The 26,525-nt window shown below is 40.8% G+C and overlaps 2 protein-coding genes across 3 annotated transcripts; one reads left to right on the top strand and one right to left on the bottom strand.

The window, feature by feature from the left end:
- Positions 1 to 14,612: 14,612 nt before the first annotated feature.
- NDUFS6 (NADH:ubiquinone oxidoreductase subunit S6) lies at positions 14,613 to 21,051 on the bottom strand. The gene is made up of 4 exons (XM_066545927.1): positions 20,874 to 21,051; positions 19,793 to 19,846; positions 15,855 to 15,977; positions 14,613 to 14,758 (listed from the first exon to the last, which is right to left on the bottom strand). Exons 1-4 carry the CDS (start codon positions 21,018 to 21,020, stop codon positions 14,693 to 14,695), a joined length of 390 nt encoding a protein of 129 aa, XP_066402024.1. The 5' UTR covers positions 21,021 to 21,051; the 3' UTR covers positions 14,613 to 14,692.
- MRPL36 (mitochondrial ribosomal protein L36) lies at positions 20,390 to 22,013 on the top strand. 2 transcript variants are annotated; one of them, XM_066545945.1, is made up of 2 exons: positions 20,390 to 20,768; positions 21,296 to 22,013. In XM_066545945.1, the coding sequence occupies exon 2, from the start codon at positions 21,306 to 21,308 to the stop codon at positions 21,624 to 21,626; it is 321 nt and encodes a 106-aa protein (XP_066402042.1). In that variant the 5' UTR covers positions 20,390 to 20,768; positions 21,296 to 21,305; the 3' UTR covers positions 21,627 to 22,013. The 2 variants fall into 2 exon arrangements, with proteins under 2 accessions (XP_066402042.1, XP_066402034.1); XM_066545937.1 differs by lacking the exon at positions 20,390 to 20,768 and adding an exon at positions 21,089 to 21,146.
- Positions 22,014 to 26,525: the final 4,512 nt, after the last annotated feature.

Raw genomic sequence — 26,525 nt, 5'->3', positions numbered from 1 at the left:
GTAACAATAATTATTGTCAGTATTCCAGAGACAAGTGCATCCATTGTATATGGAGTCACAATGATATTTCAGTTTTCCCACCATATCCTTAATAAATCCATTTCAGATTTACCTACTGAACATCACTAAGCACATCATCAAATTTTTAACAGAATTATCTGCCAAGTTCTTCCTTGCATATGTTCTTCTTTTGTCTGCATTATCTTTTATTTACCAATATTGAATTCCTAAACCATTTTACAATTCTGTTAATATGTACCTTGAAATTCTTCTGTGACTCTTGACGCTGCCCTCAATAATTTTGTATCAGATTGTTTTTCACAATAGTTTTTATCTTCTTTTCTGGATGTTGCACGCATACACTGAATGCAATTACAGATTCCTGATGTATCCTGCCACAAAAATTGATCTCTTAAAAAACATTACTTCATTCCGTAGACAGTCCTTAGTACATAAGAAGACCACACAACAAATTCAGCATTCCAGAGGCCTGCACAAGGACTTGGAAGAGGACACAGCTGGGACATGGCTAACCCCAACTAACCAAAGGGATATCCCACAGCAAATGGTGGTCATGTTCCACATACAAGTGGGCAGAAGAAGGAGGAATGGGGGAGAATTGGAGTAATGATATACTGTCTTTTCAAGTAACTGTGACATGTGATGAGGCCTGGGGATTGCTGAACACCTGCCTGACCGTGGCAAATGGTGAATGAATGCCTTGTTTTGCTTTCCTGGAGTAAGCAGCTTTTGCTTTCACTAGTAAACTCTCTTTATCTCAACCCATGAGTTTCCTCACTTTTAGTCTTTTGATTCTCTCCCCCATCCTGTTGGAGTGTATGTCTGGCTCCCTACTGGTGGCCAAGCCTCTGACCCTTCACCACTGGACAACAAACAACAAATGGAAAAAAATGTTTTCACCTTCTTTCCTCTGGCACTTTGGCAACTTCTGCACTCCCATGTCTCCTCCTGTCTCTCTCTTTGAGGAGGAGGCTCTTTCTGAAAACTTTACATTTCCAACCCCACCTTTGTGCTTTAGCAGTGTTTTCAGACTGTAACATCAATAAGTTGATCATAGTTTCTTAAATGGAGTAAAATTATCATCAGAAAATCCATGGAACCCTAGGAAACTCTTGTTTCCAAAGACACGTATCAATTAGGAGGTCTGACTAGTAGTTTTTAAAAATAAAGTTGGTTGCATAGGGAAAGGATGCAATCCAGAGGGATTTTGACAGGCTTGAGAAGTAGGTCACTGAACCTCATGAGGTTACACAAGGCCATGAGCAGTCTTGCACTCGTGTGGCTGCAATCACCAGTATCAGTACAGGCTGAGAGATGAATGGACTGCAAGTAGAGCCAAAGAGAAGGGTCTAGGGATACTGGTGGATATAAAATTTTATATGAGCCAGCAATATGCTCTTGCATCCCAGAAATCCAACCATGTCCTGGCCTGCATAAAAAGAAGTGTGGCCAGAGGTCAAGGGAGGTGATTCTCCTCTTTACCCCACTCTCATGAAAACCCATCCCAGGTACTGCCTCTATTTCTGGAGTCCCAAGTACAAGGAGACTGTTGGGGTGAGTCCAGACGAGGGTCAGGAAAATGACTAATGGGCTGGAACACCTGTCCATTGAAGACAGGCTGAGAGAGACAGGGTGTTCAGCATGGAGAAGGATCAGGAGAGACCATATTGTGACCTTGGAATACTGTAAGGGGGCTTTTAGGGAGATTAGATAGATAGATAGATAGATAGATAGATAGATAGATAGATAGATAGATAGATAGAAGAAAGACAGGCTGTTTTTATCAGAGGCTTAGTGAAAGACAAGGGCAAATGGTTTCAGATTTAAAGAGGGTAGGCTTAGAATAGATATAAGTAAGAAAATTTTAATGATTACATTGCTTTGACACTGGTACATGTTGACCACAGAAGCTGCGAATTCCCCATACCTAGAAGTGTTCAAGGCTAGGTTGGATGGGGCTGATCTAGTGCAAGATCTTCCTGACCTTTCCTGGAGAATTGAAACTTAATGATCTTTAAAGATTCTTTTCAATCCAAGCCATCCTATGATTCCATGACTGGAATGACAAAAATAGGAAACAGATGAATAAGAAGGGACACATAATCAACCACATCAACCAGCATGCAAGTGACAACATCAAGAGGCTGTTACTGAGAAGTGAAATACTCAAAAGAGCAATTCCACTGCTGCTCACAATCAGCTTTCCACACCTGCATGTTTTTACTCTGGAGTCTAAATAAGGCAAGATTAATGTGGAAAAATTTCTATATGACCATGTAATTTTGGGTCTGCATTTGGATTATGGAGACCAGAAAAGACAGGAAGCACATGCAGATAATTGAAGGCTCTAGATTCTGAGTGCTTCAGAAGATTACAACAGACACATTTTTCTAATATTATTCTTAATATATATATATATTCTTAAAATTTATTTGTTTGTTTGAACTTTAAAAAAACCACCATCAAAGCTTGACAGTATACTCTGTAGAACTGCAGCAGCAGAAGCCACTACCCCAAGTTCTACTACAATGACATGTCAGCATTATCAGCACAGAGGTAGCCACTGCAGTTGCAGCTTTGGCTGCTGTAGCAGCAGCTGTTACTCCCTTGGCAGTAGTACAACCTGGGTTCTTCAGATGTTCATTGGATTTTGACAGACTGGAAATCCCTAAGAAGGGCAAATGAAAGGGGAATCTTACCACTGTATAGGAAGAAAAATTTCCAGGACAATTAAAAAGGCGCTTCTACAACCAAAAGCATTTCAACATGAAAAATATCCAAACCTTTATTTCACATACACAGTAGCAGCATATCATTTTCAGATGAATATTTAAAATCCATCTCTAAAATCTCAAGAAATAGCTATCCCAAAATACAGGTTATTGATCAATTCTTCTTGCTAAAGTATATACAGAAGATCTATCAGGAGCTATTACAACAAGGCAGTCATCACATCAAGGAGTATCACAACAAGATACAAAAATGGCAAACACAATCTCCCAAAAATACAACTTTTCCCCATAAAATGTGTGCAGATTGAGGAAGTCACTATTGCAAGACACTTTGCAAGACACTACTCTTTGGTCTTAGCAAGTTTCAAGGAAGAATATAGAAACAACAAAAGGACCTAAAACTTTAAATAATAGTTAAATAAAAACCACTAGGTATAAGATAATGATCATATTCTTTGTTTTTTAACATGGATTTAAGTCATGATTAAGAAAGTTTTGTGGGATGAGGGGCACTGATCACCCCTACACAGCACCTAAATAGTTTCACACCTTCAGCTACTGATTGGGGTTACTGCTATGAAAAGGACACAGGAAGGGAAATCTCTGAGGCTTCTGCTTCAGGTTCAGCTTTTGGTTTTTTGGGCTTTTTTAAGGCTGTGCAAAACGCTCAGGAAGATCAGGTTCCAGGCAGCCTACCTGTTCCAGTAGTTTCAGCAGACAATGCCAAAGGACAGCAGTTGACATCCACAAGTGTCCAGTGCTGGAGAGGAATGATGGGTCTTTGAACAGTTATGACTTTTCATACCCAACACTTCAATTCTTTAACAAGCCTTATTCATTATGTAACCAAGATTAAGAACTACAGATCAGCCTTTCTGTGTGCCATTATTTGTTACTGGGGGGATGTGGGGGTGGTAAAAGTGCCTCGACAGTAACTGAGGTACTGCCTGCCAAGAAAATGAAAGCACCTGTCAAATAGTTTTCCTGGAAATAAGAAAATAATTCTCCCTCACTTTAAAATTCTGCATCACTACAGTGCTACAAACTGGTATTTCCATCTACTTGTACCCATAGTCTGTTCAGAAGGTGCATGGATGTCTGTCCAACTTTATGGCGTGTTTGGAACAAGCCATAACATTAGATTCTGTTTTATTTCATTTAAACCAAGTAAACTCACATTTACTTGGGGGGGGGGGGGCAGTTATAATGCAAGATTAGAACAAATATTGGTTTTGAGATGCTTTGAAGATAATAAAATGTTGGAAGCAGTTTTCAAGACATATATTACACCTGAGCAGTCATGGCTACATTGCATGAAGTTCTCAGTAGGAGCTTTTGGTAGTGGTACACCAATTACAGAAACCTTCAGTAAACAATGTGTCCTGTGAAAGGATTTACACAGGAAGTGATGTTAAGGATAGGTAATGAAAAATTAATATACAGCAAGAGTATAAACATGTCTAGAGCGTATCAGAAAGCCAGAAAGATAAGACACAAAACAAGATTTGATTAACAATGAACATTAAAGGCAACAACAAGTAGTTCTACAGCTATACTGAAAAAAAAAAAAAAGTAAAAGGATGTTTTGACTCCTCTGTAGATTCACAGTTGACTTTCTGTCTAAGCTTTTATTATTAAAAGAAGTTAGTTAATACACCATCTCTTTTAAGTAGAAGGTTAGAAATTCATAGGCTCCAAGAAGACCATATACAAACCAAAATTGCCTCTGGTTTTGGTTTGGTCAGGCTTTTTAAATGTAAATAGGAGGCTTCCTTAGTACTTGTGAGGATGGTTTGTGCCTTAAGGGAGAGGAGTACAAGAGGAGAACAGCAGTCCTCTCTGCCTCCAGCAGCTGCCTGCTATTACCTCTCCCATTCACTGCTTAGTAGATCACAAAATGCTAATAAATAAGTTCCATTTTGCTCGGCCAATTATAAAACAAACTGGAGAAGAGTTACTTAACATATACTTGTTATTGACACTTTATGTATGTGTTGCTTGGATTCATATCCTTTTGTCAGATTTGTATTTAATCTGTCTTGTTCTGCTTATATCAGAATCTTACAGAGAGGGACTGTTAACAGTGATTTCTTTGATCACAGCCCAAGACACCACAACCCTTGAAATTGTCATTTTTTCTACATCTGCAAAAAACCACAGTTTACCTAGGAATGGATTTTTTTTTTTCTGGGAAAATTCTATCTAAATTAAACATTTATTTTTACTGTCCATTTTTTCTCTTCTGATAATGAAATTTGAAAGATATATGGAGAATGAATGCAATTATCCTTCTAGGAAGTTCTCAGGCATTTCATTTTTAAACAGAGTTCCCATGTTCTTCTATTTGTACATGAATTGAATGATTTCTAAAAATTCCTCCGTGAAACATATTTATATATTTTCCATATTACAAAAAAATAATTCAGAAAAAAAATCAGACCAAAGTTTTCTGCCTCTGAATTTCCCTCTTTTCCCCAAATGTTCAGTAGCTCTCATCTTTGTGTCACTACATCTTTCCCATTAAGTCATGCTTCTAAATTCTCCTTTGTTTCTGCTTTTATGTCACTTATCAGTGGCTCATGTCAAAACTTAAGTGCTTTTAAAGTGGAGCAGATTATAATGAGGTACAGATTATCTGATTTAAAACACTTTTTCTTTGTTGCCATTGTAAATGCCCACATAAACATACAGAAGATTAAAAAAAGCCATACATGTACATATAAGATGCATATATCTGTACGTTTTTTATATATTCCCAGACACGCATACATGTTTTTCTTGGCATTTTGTATTCAAAAGTAATAAAGTTGGACAGAAAATATTTCACAGGTGACCTGCTGCCAAGAAGAATTTGAATTATTTTCGGTCATTTTGAGTTATAAGGTCTCAAGACAAAAGAAAAGAACATTAAGAATAAGCCATTAAGTCACTTAACCAAACAGTCCTAAAGGAGTTTCCTGCTAAAGTGAACCACATTTCACTGTCCCTCTACCTGCTGTAATGAATGATACATGAAGCACTTCAGATAGTACCATGGGGTTCAGAGTGATGAGCTGACAGTGTGACTTTCCTTGTCTTCACTGGCAAGCCATCATAAAGAAGTATTAAATCATTGTGGCTTTCTTTTTTCCCCTCAAATTTTCCAACTGTCTAACACACGTGTGTATTTTTACCCAAATGACATGAGGCTCTGTTCACTTTCATAATGAAGGAAGTACTGCATCATGTTTGCTCTGTAACTAATTTAAGATTTACCAACATTGAATAGTATCCATATATTTGAAAAAAAACCTTAAATATCCATTTTGTGAAATCCTTCTGTAATGAATACAACTCGGTGAGGACTGTATAGAAAGCAAAAAGTAGGGATAAAAAGGGGAAATAATCTAGGTGTATCTCTCACACAGACGAGTTTGGTTTTGTTGCAGACACTCCAGCTCTAACTTCTAAATTATATCAAGTAGTTGTAAAGGAACAGAAGAAAGGAATTTTATTCTATACTTCTTTTAACCAAAGCTCTGATGCCTGTGCCCATTATTTCAAAGTTTGCACCACCTTACTACAAGGGGGCTCTAACTGTAGGGAAGCAGCCACGTCCATCCTTCTGCTAACATTTTGTCACCAACTAATCAACTCAGCAGAAATTCATGCCCTCAGAAGAAAACAAGCAGACAGGAAAAAGGCTTAAGAGTCTAGCTTAAGAGTCTATAAAACTCAGCTAGATGCAAAATTGATTAAGATCCTAGTTCATGCTTCTTTTCATTGTTTTAGACAATTCATGAATCAGAAAAATCTCCCCCACCAAACCAGACAGTCTGGAGAGCAGAATACTCTATGGATGATAGAGTGCAAAATGAAATAAAATGGGTATTTCCTACAAATTATGGGTTTTTTCCTATCTACACAAATATGATTCATAGGAAAGGGCACTTCTTCAGAGGTCCAGATATACAGAACCTTAACTAGTCTATCAACACCAAAACCCATGAAAGCTTGAGACTAGATTATTCCACCAAGCATGTATTCCCACATCACTTTCCTTTGACTGGACTGTGGACGTAGGTTCCAAATTCAGCCTTAAATTGCTTATGGGGTTCCACAAATTTTTAAGAGAGGTCATCCTTTGGGGCATTCATCACGAGCTCCCAGGCAGCAGCACAGCCCCAGTAATTACATATTTAAGAGGTGAAAGGTACATATTACCTGACATATTACCTGCACACATGTAATTGTATGGAATACCCCAAAAAGAGGTGACTAAGAGGCACTCCATGAAATACAGAAATGGAGAAAAAGACCAGTATTCAGATCACAACAATTTTATAATATCAGCTTCTTTTCAGCTTCCAAACACACTTTTCTTGGGTTATATTAAAATTTAAAAAGAGGATTTACATAAAATTAAAAAATAGTCAAACAAAATGAAAGTTCACTAAAACATCAATAAGCCACCTGACATTGGCTAGTAAGATGACTTGCTTGGGCAACACAAGAATTTGAGCTTAATACTTTGGGGAGTATGAAGTTTTGTATCCTTTTTGAAAGGAGAAGAAAACAGGTCATAGATTACAACCACCAGGTCATCAGAAGTCAGGTTATTCACAATTCTGGCCATAGATGAAGCATAAGCAATTTTAATACAGAAAGTCTGACATGCTTATTGCTCTCTGGATCAAATGGGTACAGCCCAGCAGACTTGATTCACACATTTTATTTTTGAGATTTTTTTTTCTGTTCCAACAGCAATAACAGCAATTTCAAACGTGAAAGTGATCAGCTTCACCAAATGAAGTGAACAGTGCTAACCTATCATTTTTTTGTTCATTAAATAATAAGTAGAAATGTTACTGGAACTGATAAAACACTCTTAAAATATAAGATGTTGAAAAAATTCTTAATGAAATGGGGCTTACTTTCCCCCAAATGCTCCTGTTTTGCAACATATTTTTCAAGTATTCAGCCAGAACTAGAGAACTGAAAATCTTAATCACAAGCTAGAAAATGAGGGGTTTCAATTTTTATGAATTGAACAAATAAATAATTCCGGGTTTGGGTATCACTCCACCACAAACACAACACACTCATCCCAATATTTGAAAAAAAAAAATAAAAATACAGTGAAAGAAAGTAGCTATTGTTCTTAAGCTTACAGCACTTTTCAGTCAGTTAACAACTTTAGGTAAGAGCCTGCTTTAAGAGGGAACAGCAGATCAAAGTCAGGAATAACTACATAAGCTATTGATGCATAAAATCATACCAGAAGAACTGAAACAAAATATTAAAACCAGTAAAAAATAGGGAGTGCAGAAAATATATAAATTTATCACAACTTATAGAAGATAGAATATCAGGAACAATTTATACTGTAAGATGTAAGTCCCATAAATGTTTGAGTGCTTTCCTAAAAGTATTACGCTATTGTGTATTTCTATTATTGGGTGAAAATAGGAATAGGTAGGTGGCAGATTACAAAAAGCTGTTCCAAATGAGGAAATTCTTGTCAAACAAGGATGTTTCTCATTAGACAAGGCCTGACACCAAGCAAAACTGTTTCCCAGATTTAGAGAGAAATACAAAACCATGTCTGGCTATGCAAATATTTGCAGAGGAATGTAAAAGACAGAGATAGAACTGCTTACAAAGTGATTTGAACCACTCAGCTGAGCACACCCAAGCTCAATGAAATCTCATACCCTCAAGTGCAAGGTCGCACAGTAAGAAACAGAACGAGCATCCAGAACAAATCTGCAGCACAGGAGACACAGCAGACAACCAAGTCTGCATAAGTTTCCAACACTATGCTATCCAAGAAGGTGAATGCATTCACTTGAATAAAAAGGGGGCTCCCTCCCTGTATTTTATTTCTGCCTGCAGCAGCAATGTTCTTAATGCTAAGTTATTATATTCACTGTAGCTAGCAGTATTTTAATGTGTTGAAAAATTGCTGAGGGTTGAGTCACAAAATAAGTAAAAACTTGTTCTGCGCATCCTAGCAAAAGTAAACCAAGGTTACAGGACACAGTGTATAAAAACCTTGATGGAGGTAAATTAACAGATGCCAAACACTCTTTTAATGGAGCAGGAAACAGCCAGAATGAGCAGCAAGATGGCACCATCAACAGCATCTTTAAATATTGTTGTACTAAATATATTTCTTGCAGTTTTCTGAATGCTCACCTGTGTTCCAAGAGGTAAGACCTATCAATGGAGGTAACAGGGAATGCTCTTCAGCCAATTATTTTCAAAGTCATCCAGTCCTGCAGGTCTAAAAGTCTATTCTAGGATTATATGCCTAATATCCTTTCCATTTATCACTGGAACAGAACATATTTCACCACTGTTTAATATAAGTATCAGCTCTTTTCCAACCCATCGGACATAATTAGTTAAATATTTTCTCTCTTTTGAAAAATTCTGGGGTTTCTATCACTTTAATGCAGCCACTATCAAAGATCATTGCTTGGGGTGTTTTAGGGCTTTTTTTGGGGGGGGAAGAGGGAAGAGAAGTGTTGGGAATTTATTTTTGGTTTTTAATATGCTTTAAAAATCCTTTCAATTGTTCTTAGCATTAATAAAGACTGATGTTTTACTGATAAGTACAAATTTTCCTAACATTGTCTCAGGATTGTCAAAAATGTCTGAATCTGATGTCTAATTTATGCTAATTGGCATAAAAATCAGATATTTCATGATTAAACAGTAAACATGGCTATTCTTGAGGAAGATGTTATTATCCAGCATGGGAATTGCTGAATGCTAGCTACTTCATCAAAGCCATGGAAAATGTGAGAAGCCACTGGAATCCAGAGTGACATTCAAATGGGTAAGCAAAACTTAGAAAAGTACAAGTCTCTTCAATCCAGAATCTGGTATAAGCATCAAGAGAACCACCAAAGGAACACTGCCAAAAATAAAATTACAATAAACCATTGGACTTCAGTTTGAATGGAAACAATCCTTTTACATTTTCATCCCAAAAGGTAGTACAGATTTCACATATGTTCTCTTAAATGAGAAAGTGAGAACAGATCTGAAGTCCTCAGTCCATGTCCTGAAGCACTGACTTTTTTTTTTTTTAGTTTGTCTGGCTTTGTTAGACACTGAGCAGATGATGACAATTCATCATTATTAATATCAGGATTTGAAGTTTGGTCTTTTTCCACATTGCTACAAAGCCAAATATTATTTTGCAACAGCAAAGTCCAAGTCCCCGTCACTCAGACCACTAGAACACTTTTTGTGGGAAAACAAAGTTCAAGTCCTTCCTGAATCTTATTCAGAACAAGGTCTGGAAGGCATTTTTAACAGCACCACTATTCAACGGAACCACTATCTCTGGCCTGAGACATATTTCATTTCAAAGATTGAGAATGGACCACTGCAAGGATATAATTACCTTTGGAATACAGTCCATAATGGTTTTCAGATCCCAGTCTTGTTTCAATTAATACACATTTTAGAAAATACCAAGCTTAAAAATAGAGTCAGAAATGCTACAGAATTTACTGCAATGTAAATCCCACACTGTGAAGCCTCCTTTCCCCTGGTCTGAATCTGCTTGTCTATAGCTTCCAGCCACTAGAGCTCATCATTTTTAGCCAGACTAAAGATCCCATTATCAAGGTTTTGTTCTCTGCATTTGTACTGGTAGACCCTGATCAAGTCATTCTCTTAACCTCATTTATAAGGAAATGCAAAGACAAAGCTTGTTAGATCTTTCTCTACACAATACATTTTCTACTCTTTTAATTAGTACCATGGCTTGCTCTGAACATTCTCTAATTTAGCCATATTAATTAATGAACCACAGATTTCAAACTGGACTTGGTATTCAAGTAACAAACACACTCATGTAAAATTCAGAAAGATGTTCCTGCTGAACACGTCTCTATTTATCCCTCCCAAGTTCATAAAAGTTATTTTAGCCACAGAACTGGACTGGAAATTCACAGCATTTGATGAGCAACAAACCCCCTCCGTCAAATGCAGCAGTCAGTATTTCCTGTAACCTGAAGTTATTAGGGCTGCTACTCACACAGGATAAATTGCAAATCAGGCTGATACAATTATCACTTCAAAGAAACACTTTTTACAATAAATATGAACAGCATTTCATTTTTGAAACACATTCAGCTTTTTGCTAGTCTTGGCTGGCTAAGTGTCAGTGAACAGAATCACTGCTGAATCCTCTCCCTTAACAATGCTTCAACCTTTCAATCCGCAGCAAACCATCAGTAGCTAGTACATGTTTTTTTAGGACACTCCTAAGAAGCTAAGTGCCATAGGAGTGAGAAAGGATGCCATGAGGGGTCCAAGAACAATGCATCCTTTCAGCAAGGAGTCTCATTGAACACTGATACTTACACACCTAAGAATTATCTACCCTTTAACATATGTACAATATGTGAAGTGTTACTGATTGATTACACAAGACTTTCCTTTCTGAATCAAAATATGGACTACTAACTCTAATCTTCAAAGAAGTCAGAGGATATTACATTAACACTTTATCAACCACTTTTCCTAATTTCATCAAAAATACATCATGCTAACTTGACATGGTCTGCTTTCCTATAACTCATGTTGATTGGCACTAATTATACAACACTTCTTTAATTCATTATTAATTAGGTCCCTTATTATTTTGCCCAGAAGTGATGTCAAACTGACAGACATGTAATTATCCAGGTCATGCCTTTTACCCTCTTTGAATGTTGGCACATTAGCCATTTTTGTGCTCTTCCTCCAGTACTTCAAATCTTATAAAAAAATCAGCATTAATGCTCCAGGAAGCTCATTGGACAGCCCTGTTGAAACTCATTATCTGAGCATTCCAATTTAAAAATGGCTAAATTTAGCTGCTACTAAAGATCAACCCCTTGAGTGCCTATTACTGGAAATCACTGCATTGACTTCCTATTATACAATTACATAATATAACATATAATATTAGATTTACACACATCTTTTCATTTACCAATCTTTTTACACCACTTTACAATTCCACCACATCTCTCTCATGTTAGACCAACTCATCTGCTTGATTCTAGAGTAAATTCAGTGTTCCATATTTGCCTTAGTTATGCCTATCAGCCTTCTGTTCTCATTTTCCTCTAACCATTTACAACGTACATATTGCTTAATTTTACAGCTCTCCTAGCTGTCCACCAAACATGGGGATAAGTTTTTAACCCATGTGGCTTCCTTTAGCACTGGCTCTAAGCCAACAAGTATTGCCTCTTGAAACAATGTGCACCACTAGCAGGGAACACACTAAACAATGCCTACAATGTGGATATTACAGAAGCAAACATTTCTATTGCTATTATAGCATGCTGTATTTTGTCTGATACTGGCAAGAGCATTAAATAAAAAGGGCAAGTACTAATGGCAGGTCAGAAGGTGGGAAATTTAGGGATACTATTTGGTGATTTGGAGAAGACTTTTACAAGAGCAACTTCCAGAGCACAAGCAGATGCCATACAAATGAAAAATTTCAGAAAAAGCGCTTTTACATATTGTGCCATAGTCATAGTAATGATTTGTGCTTTTGTAAACAGAACATGCCTTGTTAATACATTTTAGTTAATTTTTAATTAGAGGACAGAGAGTGAGGAAAAATATGGATGGTCCTTATCTATTTTGGGAGTTTAAATACATAGTGATTTTCATCAACCTTAATACATGCAGCAATAAAGGGGGGAAAAGCCTATCTGGTTTTACTAGAAAACCAAGATAAAGTTGAGACCATTATCATGTGTTGGTACTTTGCATTCCCCTAGTGACAGAGTATAAACTATGGTTTGCACTCCACTAATCAGAGACTGTAGTTCCAGCCTGGGATAAATTATTTATGAGGAGCACAGTGACTGACAGAATTTAAGTCTGGAAGTTTTATTCCATGCTGCTTTCATGTCTGAATTTGTGGCCTGAGAACTGCAAAGCTGCTTTGATACTTACCTGGTTTAGTCCACCCTTACTTTGATATGATGTGTTCTGGTCTATGCTCATACATCCATTTCCACATGCATCTGATTAGCACAAACAGTAAAGTTTAGTTCTTGCTTCTCCCCTTTTTCCTGCAAATCAAGGCTGGCCTTTCCACAGGTATGTGGATGGCATAGTTCAAAGTGCAAGACTCCATATAAACAATCATTCCCACATAGATACATGAACCTAGCACACAGGAACTGACATGAAGCAAAGTCTGAAGTCTTCCTATGGAGATCACTGGAGCAAAGGGGCCATTGTTTCACAGGTGTCAACAACTTCACACAGCACAAGTACTACAGGGAGAACATCCAAGAACAGCATTCCATAGTTCAGACCAGTTGGATGGGATTTGTCTGGGTCCTCAGCAGATGCCGTGCCAATTTAAACATTGTTAATTTATTATGAGCAGCAGTGATCCAAGCAGATATATTATTCATTAGAACATCAAAGGTCCAAGGAAGAAGACTGTATACAATCATTTGTTTCAGGTCTCTTTGAAGAGATGATTGCACCATGAGAGAACTCTGCCAGCCGAAATACTCTACAAACTGGTAGAGAGCCAGAGTAAAATGCAACCAGATTTATGCTTCAAGAGAGACACTCATAGTTCAAGCATAAGTCTTATCAGAAGACTGTTCGTAACATCCCATTTATGCTGTTGACAGATCATTTGCATAAAGTCAGATTGCAAATTACTGGGTTTCATAGAAGGATCTGTTGCCATCTTTGTACGTGCTCAGGTGCTTCTCTAAACCCAACACATGTTAACTTGGCCACTGCACTAACATTACAAAATTACAACCTTCATAACAGAGCCTGGCCTTACAGAAAGGTCATGTTCAGTAACCTACACTGCACAGCAATGCATAACTCTAATTAGTACTTCCTAAATCTAGGTCACTAAAAAGAATAAATTGACGGCCAGAAGATCACTGAAATCAGCAGTGATGGAAAGGAGAAAAAGTGAGGGGAAGAATAAGGGGAAGAGACAGAAAGAGGTAAAGCTTTTATAGGTGGAGTGAATGAAAAAAGGGGAAGGGTGTCCATGCAATTACTTACATGCAATACAGCCTCTAAACACATGACTTCTATAGAGAGAACCATTCAGCCTCACACAGCCTAGGTAGATGTGTCAAATTACCTGTATTAAAGGAGCAGAAGCTACCACCTGTAATGGAGCAATGCCTACTCTGACAAGACTCTTTTTCACTACTTCCATGGAGGACAATTGCAAGTCATGGTGCTGCCCAGGCACTGCAGTGAGTTAAGGTCATCATCTTAGCTGCAAACAGAGGCTTTGGGTGTGAATCCCAATGAGAACCAGATACACTCTCACCCCTTCAAATGAAGGGCAAATGGTTATGTCCTCACCTTTCACACGTGCCAGCTTGGGTAGTTCTCCAGCTCACACTGATTACCATTCCAGGCACTGGTGGCTTCTTTTAAACAGGTCCCAAGAGCAGCTACTTAATTCAGGGCTGACAATCTTGCTTCCAGGAGTGAGTGCTGCAATGCTGAGTATCATAATATCTTTGTATTTCCATTTGTGAATCTAGCTATAGATACTGGACCATGAGCCAATTAGGAGTGTCACACAGTGACAAAAGACAAACATCTAGGATAATTAATCACCCAGTAAACAATTACAGCTCATTCAGTGTTGAAAAGAATACATATCTACCCAGTATAAACCAAACCTATCTACAGCCAAACACCAATTCAAAGACTGCAAGAAGTCTGCCAGACATGAAAACTAAATTAAGTACAAAGTAGATATTGTCATACCATTAGGCTCTCAAATACCTGAGAAGCTGGGTTTTAAAATGTACAGACTGGACTTCCCATAGTTAACATAAACACAAATCGTGGCTTTCTAAATATATTGTTTATTTATAGTTGAACACTAACATCGGAACAGAAATTTGCAATCACACAGGGATGATCATTCAGTGATGTTTCTGTTTAAACTGAAGTCCACAGTAGCCACATGTTCCGGTCTTTGTCTCTTTGTCCTGTAAAAATATAAAAATACAACAGCTGCCAGTTTCACTTTATAACATTTTAAGAAACTAAAATTTTTCTCTTATTTATTTGTGCCATCTTAAAACCAAACAATATTGCCAAAGTACAGAGTTTAGTCTTTTTAGAGACACTGGAAGCAAAGATTCTTCAGGAGTGAGGCACAAACACGTCAAATAAAATCAACATAAAAAGATCAGGAGTGTGCTACAGAAGCTAAGGCTGAAGTCCTTCTAAGTGTTACAAATCAGAACCTCCAAACATTTGACTTTGGATAATGTAAAATGAATTATTACAAAATTATTACTTTGTTCAAAATATAAATGCTTATGATTCTAGTTAGGAGTCATAACAACACTGACACTTAAGGACACCAGCCCTTCCCCACCATTCTTTCAGGCATTAGGAAATGTCAAAGTTAAGGTGAGCAGACAAAGATTTTAAAACATATGCAATCAGGCTCTACCTGGGAACAGGACCTAAGCAAAAGCTGCATTAACTAAGGTCATAGGACAGTAGCCTCAGTATTTTTATTCTCTAGAACAAGAATACACTGGAAATTATCACTACTGTCAACAGGAGGATAAGACAACATTTATTCTTCATTCTCTGGCCATGACTGAAATATTTAGTCTTCAGAAATACCAAGATTCCCAAAGACTGAAAGAGGAGTTGGTTTGTTTGATTCTCTTCCTTCTTTCTCCCTTGAACTTGCAAGACTGAAAATAAACTATATTCCTGAAAATACTGCAAACGTATGGTCAAACTACATGTTGGCATTTAAATAATTAGTTCCAAAATGCAGCAAGGATGTTAATTTTTACTCTCAGTGGTTGCTCTTACTACTTCACCTGATTTCTTTTAAAAAATGTACTGTCCTACTAAACAAACCAAAATTTCAAAAAGGAATTTCTGTAACTTCAAATGGAAGCCCTCTAATTCTTCTGACTTATATCAGGCATCAAATAAAATGAGCACCTCAGGTGGTCACTCCTTTTATTTTGTTAAACTGGAATTCCAAAAACCAGATAATCTTACAAAAAAAGAATGCACAGGCAAAACATGCTATATGCAGAATATTGACATTACCAAGTTTATGTATACTTTGGGATGTCCCAAAGCTCCACCACCACCATCGCACGATATCACTCTGCTTTCAACATGACTCACAGGCTGCTCTGCTATCAAATCGATTGCAAAATTCTTGTTCACCTGTAAGGAAAAGAGGGAAACTTTTAGATACCATCCCCACTCAAACAGAAAGCAATTGCTATTTGCTGCCTCCTCAGGTAGTTCCACTACAGCCATTTTGAGAAGTTCCTGCTTAGGCTTCCTCCCAACTCCTCCACCATCTCTAAGGCTCTGCTATAAGCCAGATCAAGGAACTATACACTAAACCCTGCAAAAGTAATCCCTTTCCCCTGATATACAGGCCACATCAGTGCTCAGGTTCCAATAGATTCAGCAGAGAGGTGAGTGAGCAGAAACAAGTAGACAAGAACAGAACATATTTAACCAATACTGTATTCTGCTTTAGTGACTACATGATAAAATTGCAGAAGAATCTCTGCTGATAAACTCAAAAATAATAGTGACACAATAAGGTCAGGCATGAGATAAAACAACTGCTGGCAATTTAGAGCTCTAGCCATGTACCTTATTCTATCACTGCACAGAAATCTCTGGAAAACATGAATGTGGTACATAACAACAGTCAGAAAGACAAATTGTTTAGCATCAGAAAAAAGGAAAAACCTCTAAATGCCACTACTCCACTCTGCAAATCCATCATACACACTTCCCAAATATCCACATCACTGACAAGTAGGGCTTCTTCCTAGAGCACATCTGCATGGCCTGGAAAACATAACCATGTCTGGGCAGGCTGGTAACACAGCAGCTTGTCCCTCAGCAGGACCTACAGCAATGCAACACTTTCCAAGTGAGCACTGAGGAGACAACTACTGCTACAATTCAGGGTAAAGTGTTCCAGGAGGGGCCACCTTTTTCAAAGGCCATGATATACATGCATGAATATCAAATAATATGCACACCCAAAGAAGGCAGTATCTACTGCACTGAGTATAAATATGCTGGTATTGGAATAAAGATGAGATTCTTGGGAAAAAGAAAAATGTGTCCATTACATAAATCCCTAGGAACTACAATGGTGTTTTTATATAATCCTAGTATGTAACAACTTAGCATCTTCCACCATGTAACAAGTTAGCATCTTCCACCAAGCCTCCCATTATGTCTCTGCATTTTTTGGTACAGTAACAGAAAAGTCAGTTTTGCCAACTAAGAATTTATCCTTACCAGAAGAAGATGATAGCTAAGAAAAGTTAGAAAAAAAATTAGGTTCTGGCATTGAAAGAAAATGGTAACATCAAGAACCCCGCTGTCTGGGGCTGCGTCTACAAGTCACGCAATTTTCACCTAACAGCAAGAACTTTTACTGCTGTTTTTAATAACACTCAAAATTGCGCATCCTTCATTTCGTGCTAAAGGAGGAGGGAGATAAAATCATTATACACGTTTGCTTCAAGATTAGAAGCAAAAGCTCCACTCATCCCAACACTTCTTAACCACAAAAGGTACTTATGGGGAAAGAGAGAAGCAAAGACCTCTCATCTACTGTATAGCTATGACTTGTCTGTGGTTCAGCCTACTAAACAAGACACAGTCTAGGAATTCACCAGGAAAACACTCCACAAAAAAAGCCCAAGTGATTGCAGTTACAACATAATCCTTTGACTAAAGCACAGCAGCACTCAGCAGGAAGAGGCCGATCCCCTCAGCACATCCAGATGCGCCTTGCCCCAAGCATAAATCAACAGGCTATTTTTTTCCTGACAGAGTGGCAATTTGGCAATTTTGTTGCTGCTTCTTCCCATCTATCCACCTGTGCCAGTCCATGGTCTGGGAAATCAAAGAGATAAAACCAAACTTGGATTTGATCTCGCTCCAAAGATGTAGAGGGAAGGCAGGAGAAAATATTTAAAACAGACAAGCACTGAGGTGAGCCCCCCTCACACCTTCGGCTGCTGCACCAGCCCAATAGAAAGGGCAGAGCTGAAGTGCGAATGATAGTGTTGAAATAGGTCCTGCTCTACCTTAGGGATTACAGAAGGGCAGGATGACCCAGTTGGACTGTGGCAGATACAGCTTAGCAGTTGTCACGATCACTTTTTGTTGTCATCTTATTGCAGGGATTCCATACAGTTGTCTCCTATCACAAAAGTTTCATATCTTCTTGATGTGTTCTCAGCAGCCAACTGACAATAATCAAAGATTAGGAGCAGGCCTGACTTTAGCAGGCCACAGCTGTAACCAATGAGAAGAAGAGTGCTATAAAAGAGTGGGGTGGCTGTTGAGAGGGAGCTGGAGTCAGTTGGCTTCTTTGTGAAGAAGAAAGAGGCAGTGCTCTAAGGAGCTGCCCACAAGAGACACCAAGAAGGTATGGAACTTTTGTGGTGCGACAACGGTATGGAACGCCTGTAATAAGATGACAACATGGGATAATTGCAAAGCCAAAGCCCCTAGAGAGAGAGATCCTATTAATAGGCACAGATCATTTAAAGTGTTTAACATGTAAATTTTGTCCCAATTTCACCATTAAAACTTAGCGTTAAACCTTGCTCAGCAGACACAGAGCTTGGCTTTTGCTGGAGAAGGAAGAACTGGGCTGAACTGAAAACCTTGGATGCGCCACACCACATAGAATCTGAAATTACCTGATGGCAAAGGCACATTAGAGGGACAATTACCCCATGGAGAATGAGGCTTAAGGAGCATTTCCTACAAAGTTACACAAGTAGCAGAGACACCAGCAGTACGCTTGGGAGAGACCTACTTTGCCAGCTATCCTCCCTGAAGTAAGCCAATTCAGCATTTTAAGTGATATTTTCATTTAATTATTTCACATGTAGAATCCCCATTTTAGCCACACAGCATGAGTTAAATTGTATCTGTCACACAGTGAGATAAACTTAACATGAAAACTTGGAAATTGTGTAATTAGTTCAGGTTAATTTAGGACAAGAATAATTATATGAAACTACTTTAAAAATCTACCACACCTTATATTTAATGTCTCTGCTGAACATAAACATTTATAGCATTAACACTAAAGCACTATTCAAAGGCTCAGGCATTGAGGAATACATTTTAGCTGAAATAATTCTATTTCTATCCAGAAGGCCAGCAGACCCCTCCTGGACCTGTGCTGCTGGATCATAGAAAAAACTCAGTGCTAAAGGACTTTTCATACAGTTGAGTATGTGAAATTTTAAGCAGCAGCAACAGGGCCACCTTTACAGCACTGCACTTGGATGATGCTGGTATTACTAGACTTTGCACTTGAGGCTTCATTATTTCAGAATAGTCTGCATTTTACTTTCATTTGTTTCATCACTCTTTCAGTAAATGCTTCTCTGGCTCATTAAAATCGTGATTTGGGTAAGGATCAGAATTTCAACTACACAGAAGCAAATTAAGCTTCAAAACAGATGTAAACAGATACATAAAGAGAAGAACAATTCAGCAGAGTATTTAATGATGTGATTTTTCTGAATACAAATGTGCTAAAAACATACTAGCAACTTCTTAAAACACATGCTTAAAACAAAAACTGTTCCAAGTTTAAGATGCTCAAATGCCTACAACTCTAACACCCTAAATGCAAGCACTTAGCAAATGCAAAGCAAGTCTTGAGTTTTTCAAGTTTACCAAAAGCAGGGAGGCAAGACAAAAGCAATTATAAGCTGCCTTAGAAAATTTTTTTGCAATTAAGAAAAAAAAAACTACTGAAACCCCAAATCCAAACCAGTTCTGGTTTTGGTAGATTTTGTTTGTATGGGTTTTTGTGGTTTGGTTTTGTTTTGGTTTTTTTGGGGGTATTTTTTTGGGGTGTTTTTGGTTTGGGGTTTTTTAATGACAATGAAGTTGTGGTTTTTAATGACAATTAGGTTAAGAAAATCCCATAAACTACCCCCTCTCCCATGAAAAATCATAGAATGAGTTACCTCCTTTTGTCGTCCAACAAATCTAACTCTTCTATAGTCCTTCTCATCATATACCTAGAGTGTAAAATAAACTTGATCTTATTTACAGAGCAACAACTATAAACATAGAACACAAAGATTTAGAATATAAATATCTTGAAATGTATACTTAGATTCAAATATTATCACCTTACAAGCATGTAGTACACAGAAAAATTGGCTTCCATTTCCCTCTCACAAGTAACTGAATTGCACATTGGAAAGTACAACAGACAAGGAAACTGGTGGTGTTGGGGCTGGCATGAAAGCCAGTAAACAGAAGAGCCTGATTACAGAGATGAACACAAATGTATTATTTATAACGCTGCTCCTGGATCTCACCTAGGTGGTAATGTAAACTGGGAAATTCAGATATTGTATGTATTTCTGTTCTGCTAAGTAACTACCGTGCCAGTTTTCCCAAGTTAGCTCCACCCGCCATCCTTCCTCCCATCTCAAGGCACGCAGGAGCCTCAGCTTCTCCATTGGAAAAGAGGTAACCTGGAGTTACGAGGCACTGACACAAGGGTGCCTCCTCCACCGGCCAACCCTTCGGCCGGGTCACCGGTCGGATTCGGACCGGAACGCTCGGTAATGGCCAATGACCCCGATCCTGATCAACGGGGTTTTTTGTTTTGTTTTGTTTTTGTTTTTTTCCGAAACAGCGGGCACCTCCTGTGTACGGATCACCCAGGAGCATGAATTCCCACTGTCCGCGCTGAACGGAGAATCACAGAATAAATTAGGTTGGAAAAAACCTCTGACATCGTCAAACCCAACCAGGACCGAAAGCTACCATGTCAAGCAGACCGTGGCACCAAGCGCCACATCCAGACATTTCCTGAACACCTCCAGGGACGGACGCGCCACCGCCTCCCTGGGCGGCCGATTCCAGTACCTAACCAGTGTTTACAGCAAGAAATTCCTCCAGCTGTCCACCCTAAGCCTCCCCGCTACGGTAACACCACATTACACCAGCGCGCTGCCCGCGGCCCCAGCGGGACGCGCCCGCCGCCCTCCCGGAGCAGCGGAGGGGCGGCAGCACCGGGCCCCGCGCGCTCACCTGCCCCGTGTGCGTCACCAGCTCGCCGGTGTCGGAGGCCCGCACACCGTAGGGCCGGGCGGCAGCAGCGGCAGCCAGCCTCGGGCGGGCCAGCAGCAGGCGGCTCCGCGGCAGCAGCCAGTGGAAGGTCGCGGCGGGCGCCGCCATCTTCGCGCCGCCCACGTGACTCCCGGCCGGGCGGGCGCGGGCCTCGCCCCGCCCCGGTTCCTGCTCGCGCTTCCGGCGGCGGGAGGGACGCGTGGCCGCGGGCGGGGAGTGCTGCTTTCCGCGGGGGTGAGCGGGCAGCGGTGTCCTCAGCGGTGGCGGGAGCGGGGCGGGTGTCCTCGTCGGGGGGGGCGGTGGGTGGTATTGCGGCGGCGGCGGGAGAGGAGGAGCGGAGCGGGAGCGGTGCGTGTGTCCTGACCGGCGCGCTGTTCCCGCAGGGTGCCGGGCATGCTGTCCCTCCTGGTCAGGGCCGCCGCCATGGCCGCCCCGCTGCGCTCGCTGTGCCACTCGTCCCTGTGCTCGCTGGCCCCGTGGGGACGGGCGGCGGGGCTGCCCGCGGCCTGTCCGACCTGGGCCCCGCCGCCGTGGCGGGCTCCCCGCGGGCTGCTGGCCGTGTTGCCGCCGCCGCTCGGGCCGCCACCGGCGGCCGGGCTGAAGACGAAGACGGCGCTGAGGAGGCGCTGCAAGGACTGCTACATCGTGCGGCGGCGCGGGCGGCTCTACGTGTGCTGCAAGAGCAACCCCCGGCACAAGCAGCGCAAGGGGTAGCGCCGGCCGGGAGCCCGCAGCGCACAGCGCTGGCGCCGTGCTCGGCGGCCGGGCCCGGAGCCCCACGCTGGCCCGCGGCCTCCGGGAGCTGGCAGCTGGGGACACGAGTCCCGGAATCGTGTGCGTGACAGTGTTTCATCTTTGGAACACCGAGAGCGAGGTGCGGTCTTGGCGGCCCTGTCCGGAATTTCAGGCCTTGGATGCGGAGAACTGAAGTGGGAAACAACAGGCTTCAGGATCTCTTGTCGTCGTCCGAAACGTGAAGCCTTAAAATCACCGCGCTGTTAAATTAGGAAGGGTGAAGCTGGATCACTGGACTCTGAGGTGCATTTGGGTTTAATTAAGCAAAATGAAAATAAACTCCATTGATTTTCATTAGAACTACAACACATTGCGGTTTTTTTCTTCAGCACGCTTCCCCCCCGTCCCAAGATGTTGATAACAGAATCAATAGTTTCAAACTCAGGTGGGCAATTTCAGATTCCATCTAACTTGCCTTAAGATTCTGCCAAGCTTTAGGCTCACTCTAATCGATTGGTGAGGTGTAAGAATATTTTTCTTTTCTTGTGTCCCTTGAAGGAACTCTCCTAAGAGGTGTGGAGAGAATGGAATAGTAATGCCTCAGAGGTCATATAGCCAAGATAGACGTTGAATGCAAACTAGTGGATTGGTATCCATTAATTAATTAGAGCCAAAATTGCTTCAGTCACCAGTGGTATTCCTCACACTTCTCAATATGACTCTGCTTGAGGCAGGAGTGTTAGATCATCCTCTGAACTGCAAGTTCTTAGCAAATGGTGCTAAACTAAACTTTCGGAAAACTGTCCTGTTATGGCTACAAGTTTGCCAGAGTACTGTGAGAAAGTGTCCCTGACTTGAAAGAGGTGAAATTGGTTGAGCACTGTGTTTTAAGTTGCTGTAACATTGGATAGTATGATGACTTGAAGACCTTTTCTGCCCAGTTATAATTCCACAACTTTACATTAACTTTTATAATTTATATATTTTTGCTTAGTGCTTGTAGACAATGAGACTCAGCCTGTGAAGCTGTGGCTAAGCATTCCAGAGGCAGTAATTACTGGTTTTCCATATGTTGGGTGGTTTGTCTTTTCACTCATCTATCTCATCACTGGAAATGAGGGTTTGGAGAGAGAGAAGCAGGTGAGTTAAGGTACACATCCGTCTTAGGGGGCGTTCAAATGAATTCATGGCAGTGAGAGGAGAGAAGACAGGCTAGCTTCATCTAACTAGAGAGACAGATTGATTCAAAACGTGTAAGGCTCCTCAAAAGCAAAGAACCTTGAAGTAGTGGAAAACTTGCTGTACTTCAGGAGGTTTGATTGAAATTTGGATGCTCATGAAAAAGCATGAGCATCCAAGAACTTCTGCCTTCTAAATTCCTGCAGCTTGTGGGTGAAAGTAAAATGTAAGCAGAGAAATTTCTTGGAAATGTTTTATGCCTTTAACATGCTTTGACAGTTAAGCTGTCTTAGGAACTGAAGATTTTAAAAGCTCTGACTCTCAGTGTTAATAGTAGGTGTGTGCTGTGTGTTTTGTTCCAGCAGAAGAAAAGGACTGTGTGCTGTAAACCTCTTGTGATACCTTGTGAGTTTAGCTATTTAGTACACCTTTAAAGTAAGCAGCACATGACCAAAAAACCAGTGTTTTCCAGGCCTACCCACTTTTGTGGTGGATAGTAAGGACTGACCTGTGGATTGGGCATGAGATGAAGTGAGGGTCTGTTCGTTGGTTGGGCTTTTTAGGAAAGAGTTGGCAGGTGCTTTTACAGCCTCACAAGCAGTTCATCGAACCCCTTGGTTCAGTCAGAAAAAGGCAGCTCATTGGGACAAAGCAAACTGTGCTGGTGGGTTACTGAGGAGGTACCCAAACACTTAAGGGCTCTCTTGCCAGGAGCTGTGTCAGATGGTTAAGAGACACCTGCAAGTAAGAATTGCCAGGGTGAGGAGCAGCAATCATTACCTGGGAAGACTTTCTGAGTTCAGTGGCGTGTGAGACAAATTCACTCTGCCAGGCTGGTGTGAAATACGGTCTGCACTCAGAAATGGAGTGAAATTTAGGGCTAGGATTACTCTGCAGCAGAGAGAGTCACAAGTTACTGTTTTCATCTCCCCCTTTGGCCTAAGACAAGCTTTTATACAGTGCTGACTCAGCATCTTAGTTCAACAGCTTAAAACGAGGAAAAATTTTTTCCCAGTTAAACCCTTTGAATGTAGGGTTGCTGGTCAGAAACTTGAGATGTGAAGTAATTTGAATTTAAATGTTTATTATGCCTGTAAACATTTCATGTGTCATTGTCTGAACAGTCAGTTTGAGATACCTGGTGTGGAACATTCATGGCCATCACTGAAACAGCATATTTGGTTGTGCTCAATAGATTTTGGAAAGAGGATTATAGGATTAGAAACTAGGAGGCTCTGAATTGTAATTGTACTCTGCCACTGACTTGCTGTGTAATCAAAGGTTTGCTGTGTAATCAAAGGTAATTTTGCCTTTGTCTCAATTTTTCCATCTGTTAGGCAGGGGTATTGAATCTCACTCTTCTAAGTACTATTTTTTAGTTGATGTCTACAAACTATTACAGAGGCATTCTAAAAAAATCAGATTCTATAGCTTTCTGTAATTTGAATGATGTGAGGAAAGTGACTGTAACTGGGGTTGATGTGTGTTTATTTTAGGTTTGTTTACAGCAACTGCAAAATGAGCAGGTGAAATAATTCAGCCAGTAGCCTTGTGGTTGATAGCCATGGGTTCGAGTCCTTCGTTACAGACCTTCTGAATGTTGTGCTCTACCTCAACAGCAGTTGGCAAAGGAGGGGGTACACAACAACCACTGAAATTACCCAGGCCAAAAATTTAGTCCTGGAATACTAAAAATACCAATCTATGTTAGTTCCTTAATTGTATGTGTTTTCTTTTTTATTTCTACCCCTGGGGGCTGAAAGGGAGGAGAATGATAAGGAGAACACAGCCAGAACATAAAATGTTTTAGGGAGGAAAATAGTACCCCATAACAGGAAGAAGAATCCCTACACTGAAGACTGAAATAAGACACAGGTTCAAATTACATTTTTAGCTTTTGGCTTCCTACTGCTTACATGTCTAGGTTACCCCCTCCAGAAAATCTTCATTCTTTAAATGAAGAGTGATCATGAAATAATAGAGTTGTCAATATTTGGTGAAGTCAGGAGGAGCACCAGTAAGACTCTTATATTGAACTTCCAGAGGGCAGACTTTGGCCTGTTTAGGAGACTTATTCAGAGCGTCCCTTGGGAAACAGCCCTTAAAAACAAAGGAGTTCAGGAATGCCTCAAAACAGAGATCTTGAGGGCACAGGAACAGACTGTCCCTGTGTGCTGAAAGATCAGTCAACAGGGTAAACGTCCAGCCTGGCTGGGCAAGGAGGTTTTGGAGGTACTTAGGAATAAAAAGAGAATGTATCAGCGTTGGAAGGAGGGTCAGGTCTCTAAGGAAGTATTCAAGAAGGCTGCTGGAGCATGCAGAAAAAAAATTAGGGAGGCCAAAGCTCATTTTGAACTTAGAATGGCGACTTCTGTAAAGGATAATAAAAAATGTTTTTACAAATACCTTAATGCTAGAAGGAAGGGTAAGACCAGCCTTTGTTCTTTATTGGACAAGGGAGGGAAGTTAGCATCTGCAGATGAGGAGAAGGCAGAAGTGCTTAATGCCTACTTTACCTCAGTTTTTAGTGGGAAGATGACTTGCCCTCAAGACACCTGCCCGCCTGGAATGGTTGATGGTGTCAGGGAGCAGAATGGTCCCCCCATTATCCAAGAAGAGGCAGTCAAAGGACTACTGAAATGCTTGGATGTTCATAAATCTATGGGACCAGACGGGATCCACCCCAGGGTAATGAGAGAGCTGGCAAATGAGCTTGCAAAGCCACTCTCCATCATTTACCAACAGTCCTGGCTCACTGGTGAGGTTCCGGATGACTGGAAGCTGGCTAATGTGATACCCATTCACAAAAAGGGTGCAAAGGAGGATCCTGGTAATTGTAGACCAGTCAGTCTGACCTCAGTGCCTGGCAAGATAATGGAACAGTTTATATTAAGTGCCATTACACAGCACTTGCAGGATGGCCAGGGTATCAGACCCAGTCAGCATGGGTTTAGGAGGGGTAGGTCATGTGTGACCAACCTGGTCACCTTTTATGACCAGGTAACCCACCTAGTGGATGCAGGGAAGGCTGTAGATGTTGTTTATTTGGATTTCAGCAAGGCCTTTGACACTGTCTCCCACAGCATACTCCTAGACAAGCTGGCAGCCCGTGGCTTGGACAGGAGCATTCTGTGCTGGGTTAGGAACTGGCTGGATGGTCGGGCCCAGAGAGTGGTGGTGAATGGTGCTGCTTCCAGCTGGCAGCCAGTCACCAGGGGTGTCCCTCAGGGGTCTGTGCTGGGGCCAGTTCTGTTCAATATTTTTATTGATGACATGGATGAGGGTTTAGAGGCTTTCATTAGCAAATTTGCAGATGACACTAAGCTGGGAGCGTGTGTCGATCTGTTAGAGGGACGGAGGGCTTTGCAGAGGGACTTGGAACGGTTGGAGGGATGGGCAGAATCCAATGGGATGAAGTTCAATAAGTCCAAGTGCCGAGTCCTGCACTTTGGCCACAATAACCCCCTGCAGCGTTATAAGCTGGGGACGGTGTGGCTGGACAGTGCTCAGGAGGAAAGGGACCTCGGGGTGCTGGTTGACAGTCGGCTGAACATGAGCCAGCAGTGTGCCCAGGTGGCCAAGAAGGCCAATGGCATCCTGGCCAGTATCATGAACGGTGTGGCCAGCAGGAGCAGGGAGGTCATTCTTCCCCTGTACTCAGCACTGGTGAGGCCACGCCTTGAGTGCTGCATCCAGTTC

The sequence above is a fragment of the Molothrus aeneus genome, chromosome 1 (assembly GCF_037042795.1).
Source record: "Molothrus aeneus isolate 106 chromosome 1, BPBGC_Maene_1.0, whole genome shotgun sequence".
Taxonomy (NCBI): domain Eukaryota; kingdom Metazoa; phylum Chordata; class Aves; order Passeriformes; family Icteridae; genus Molothrus; species Molothrus aeneus.
Note: the sequence above shows the minus strand (reverse complement) of the source record. Positions and strands in the feature narration are given on the sequence as shown.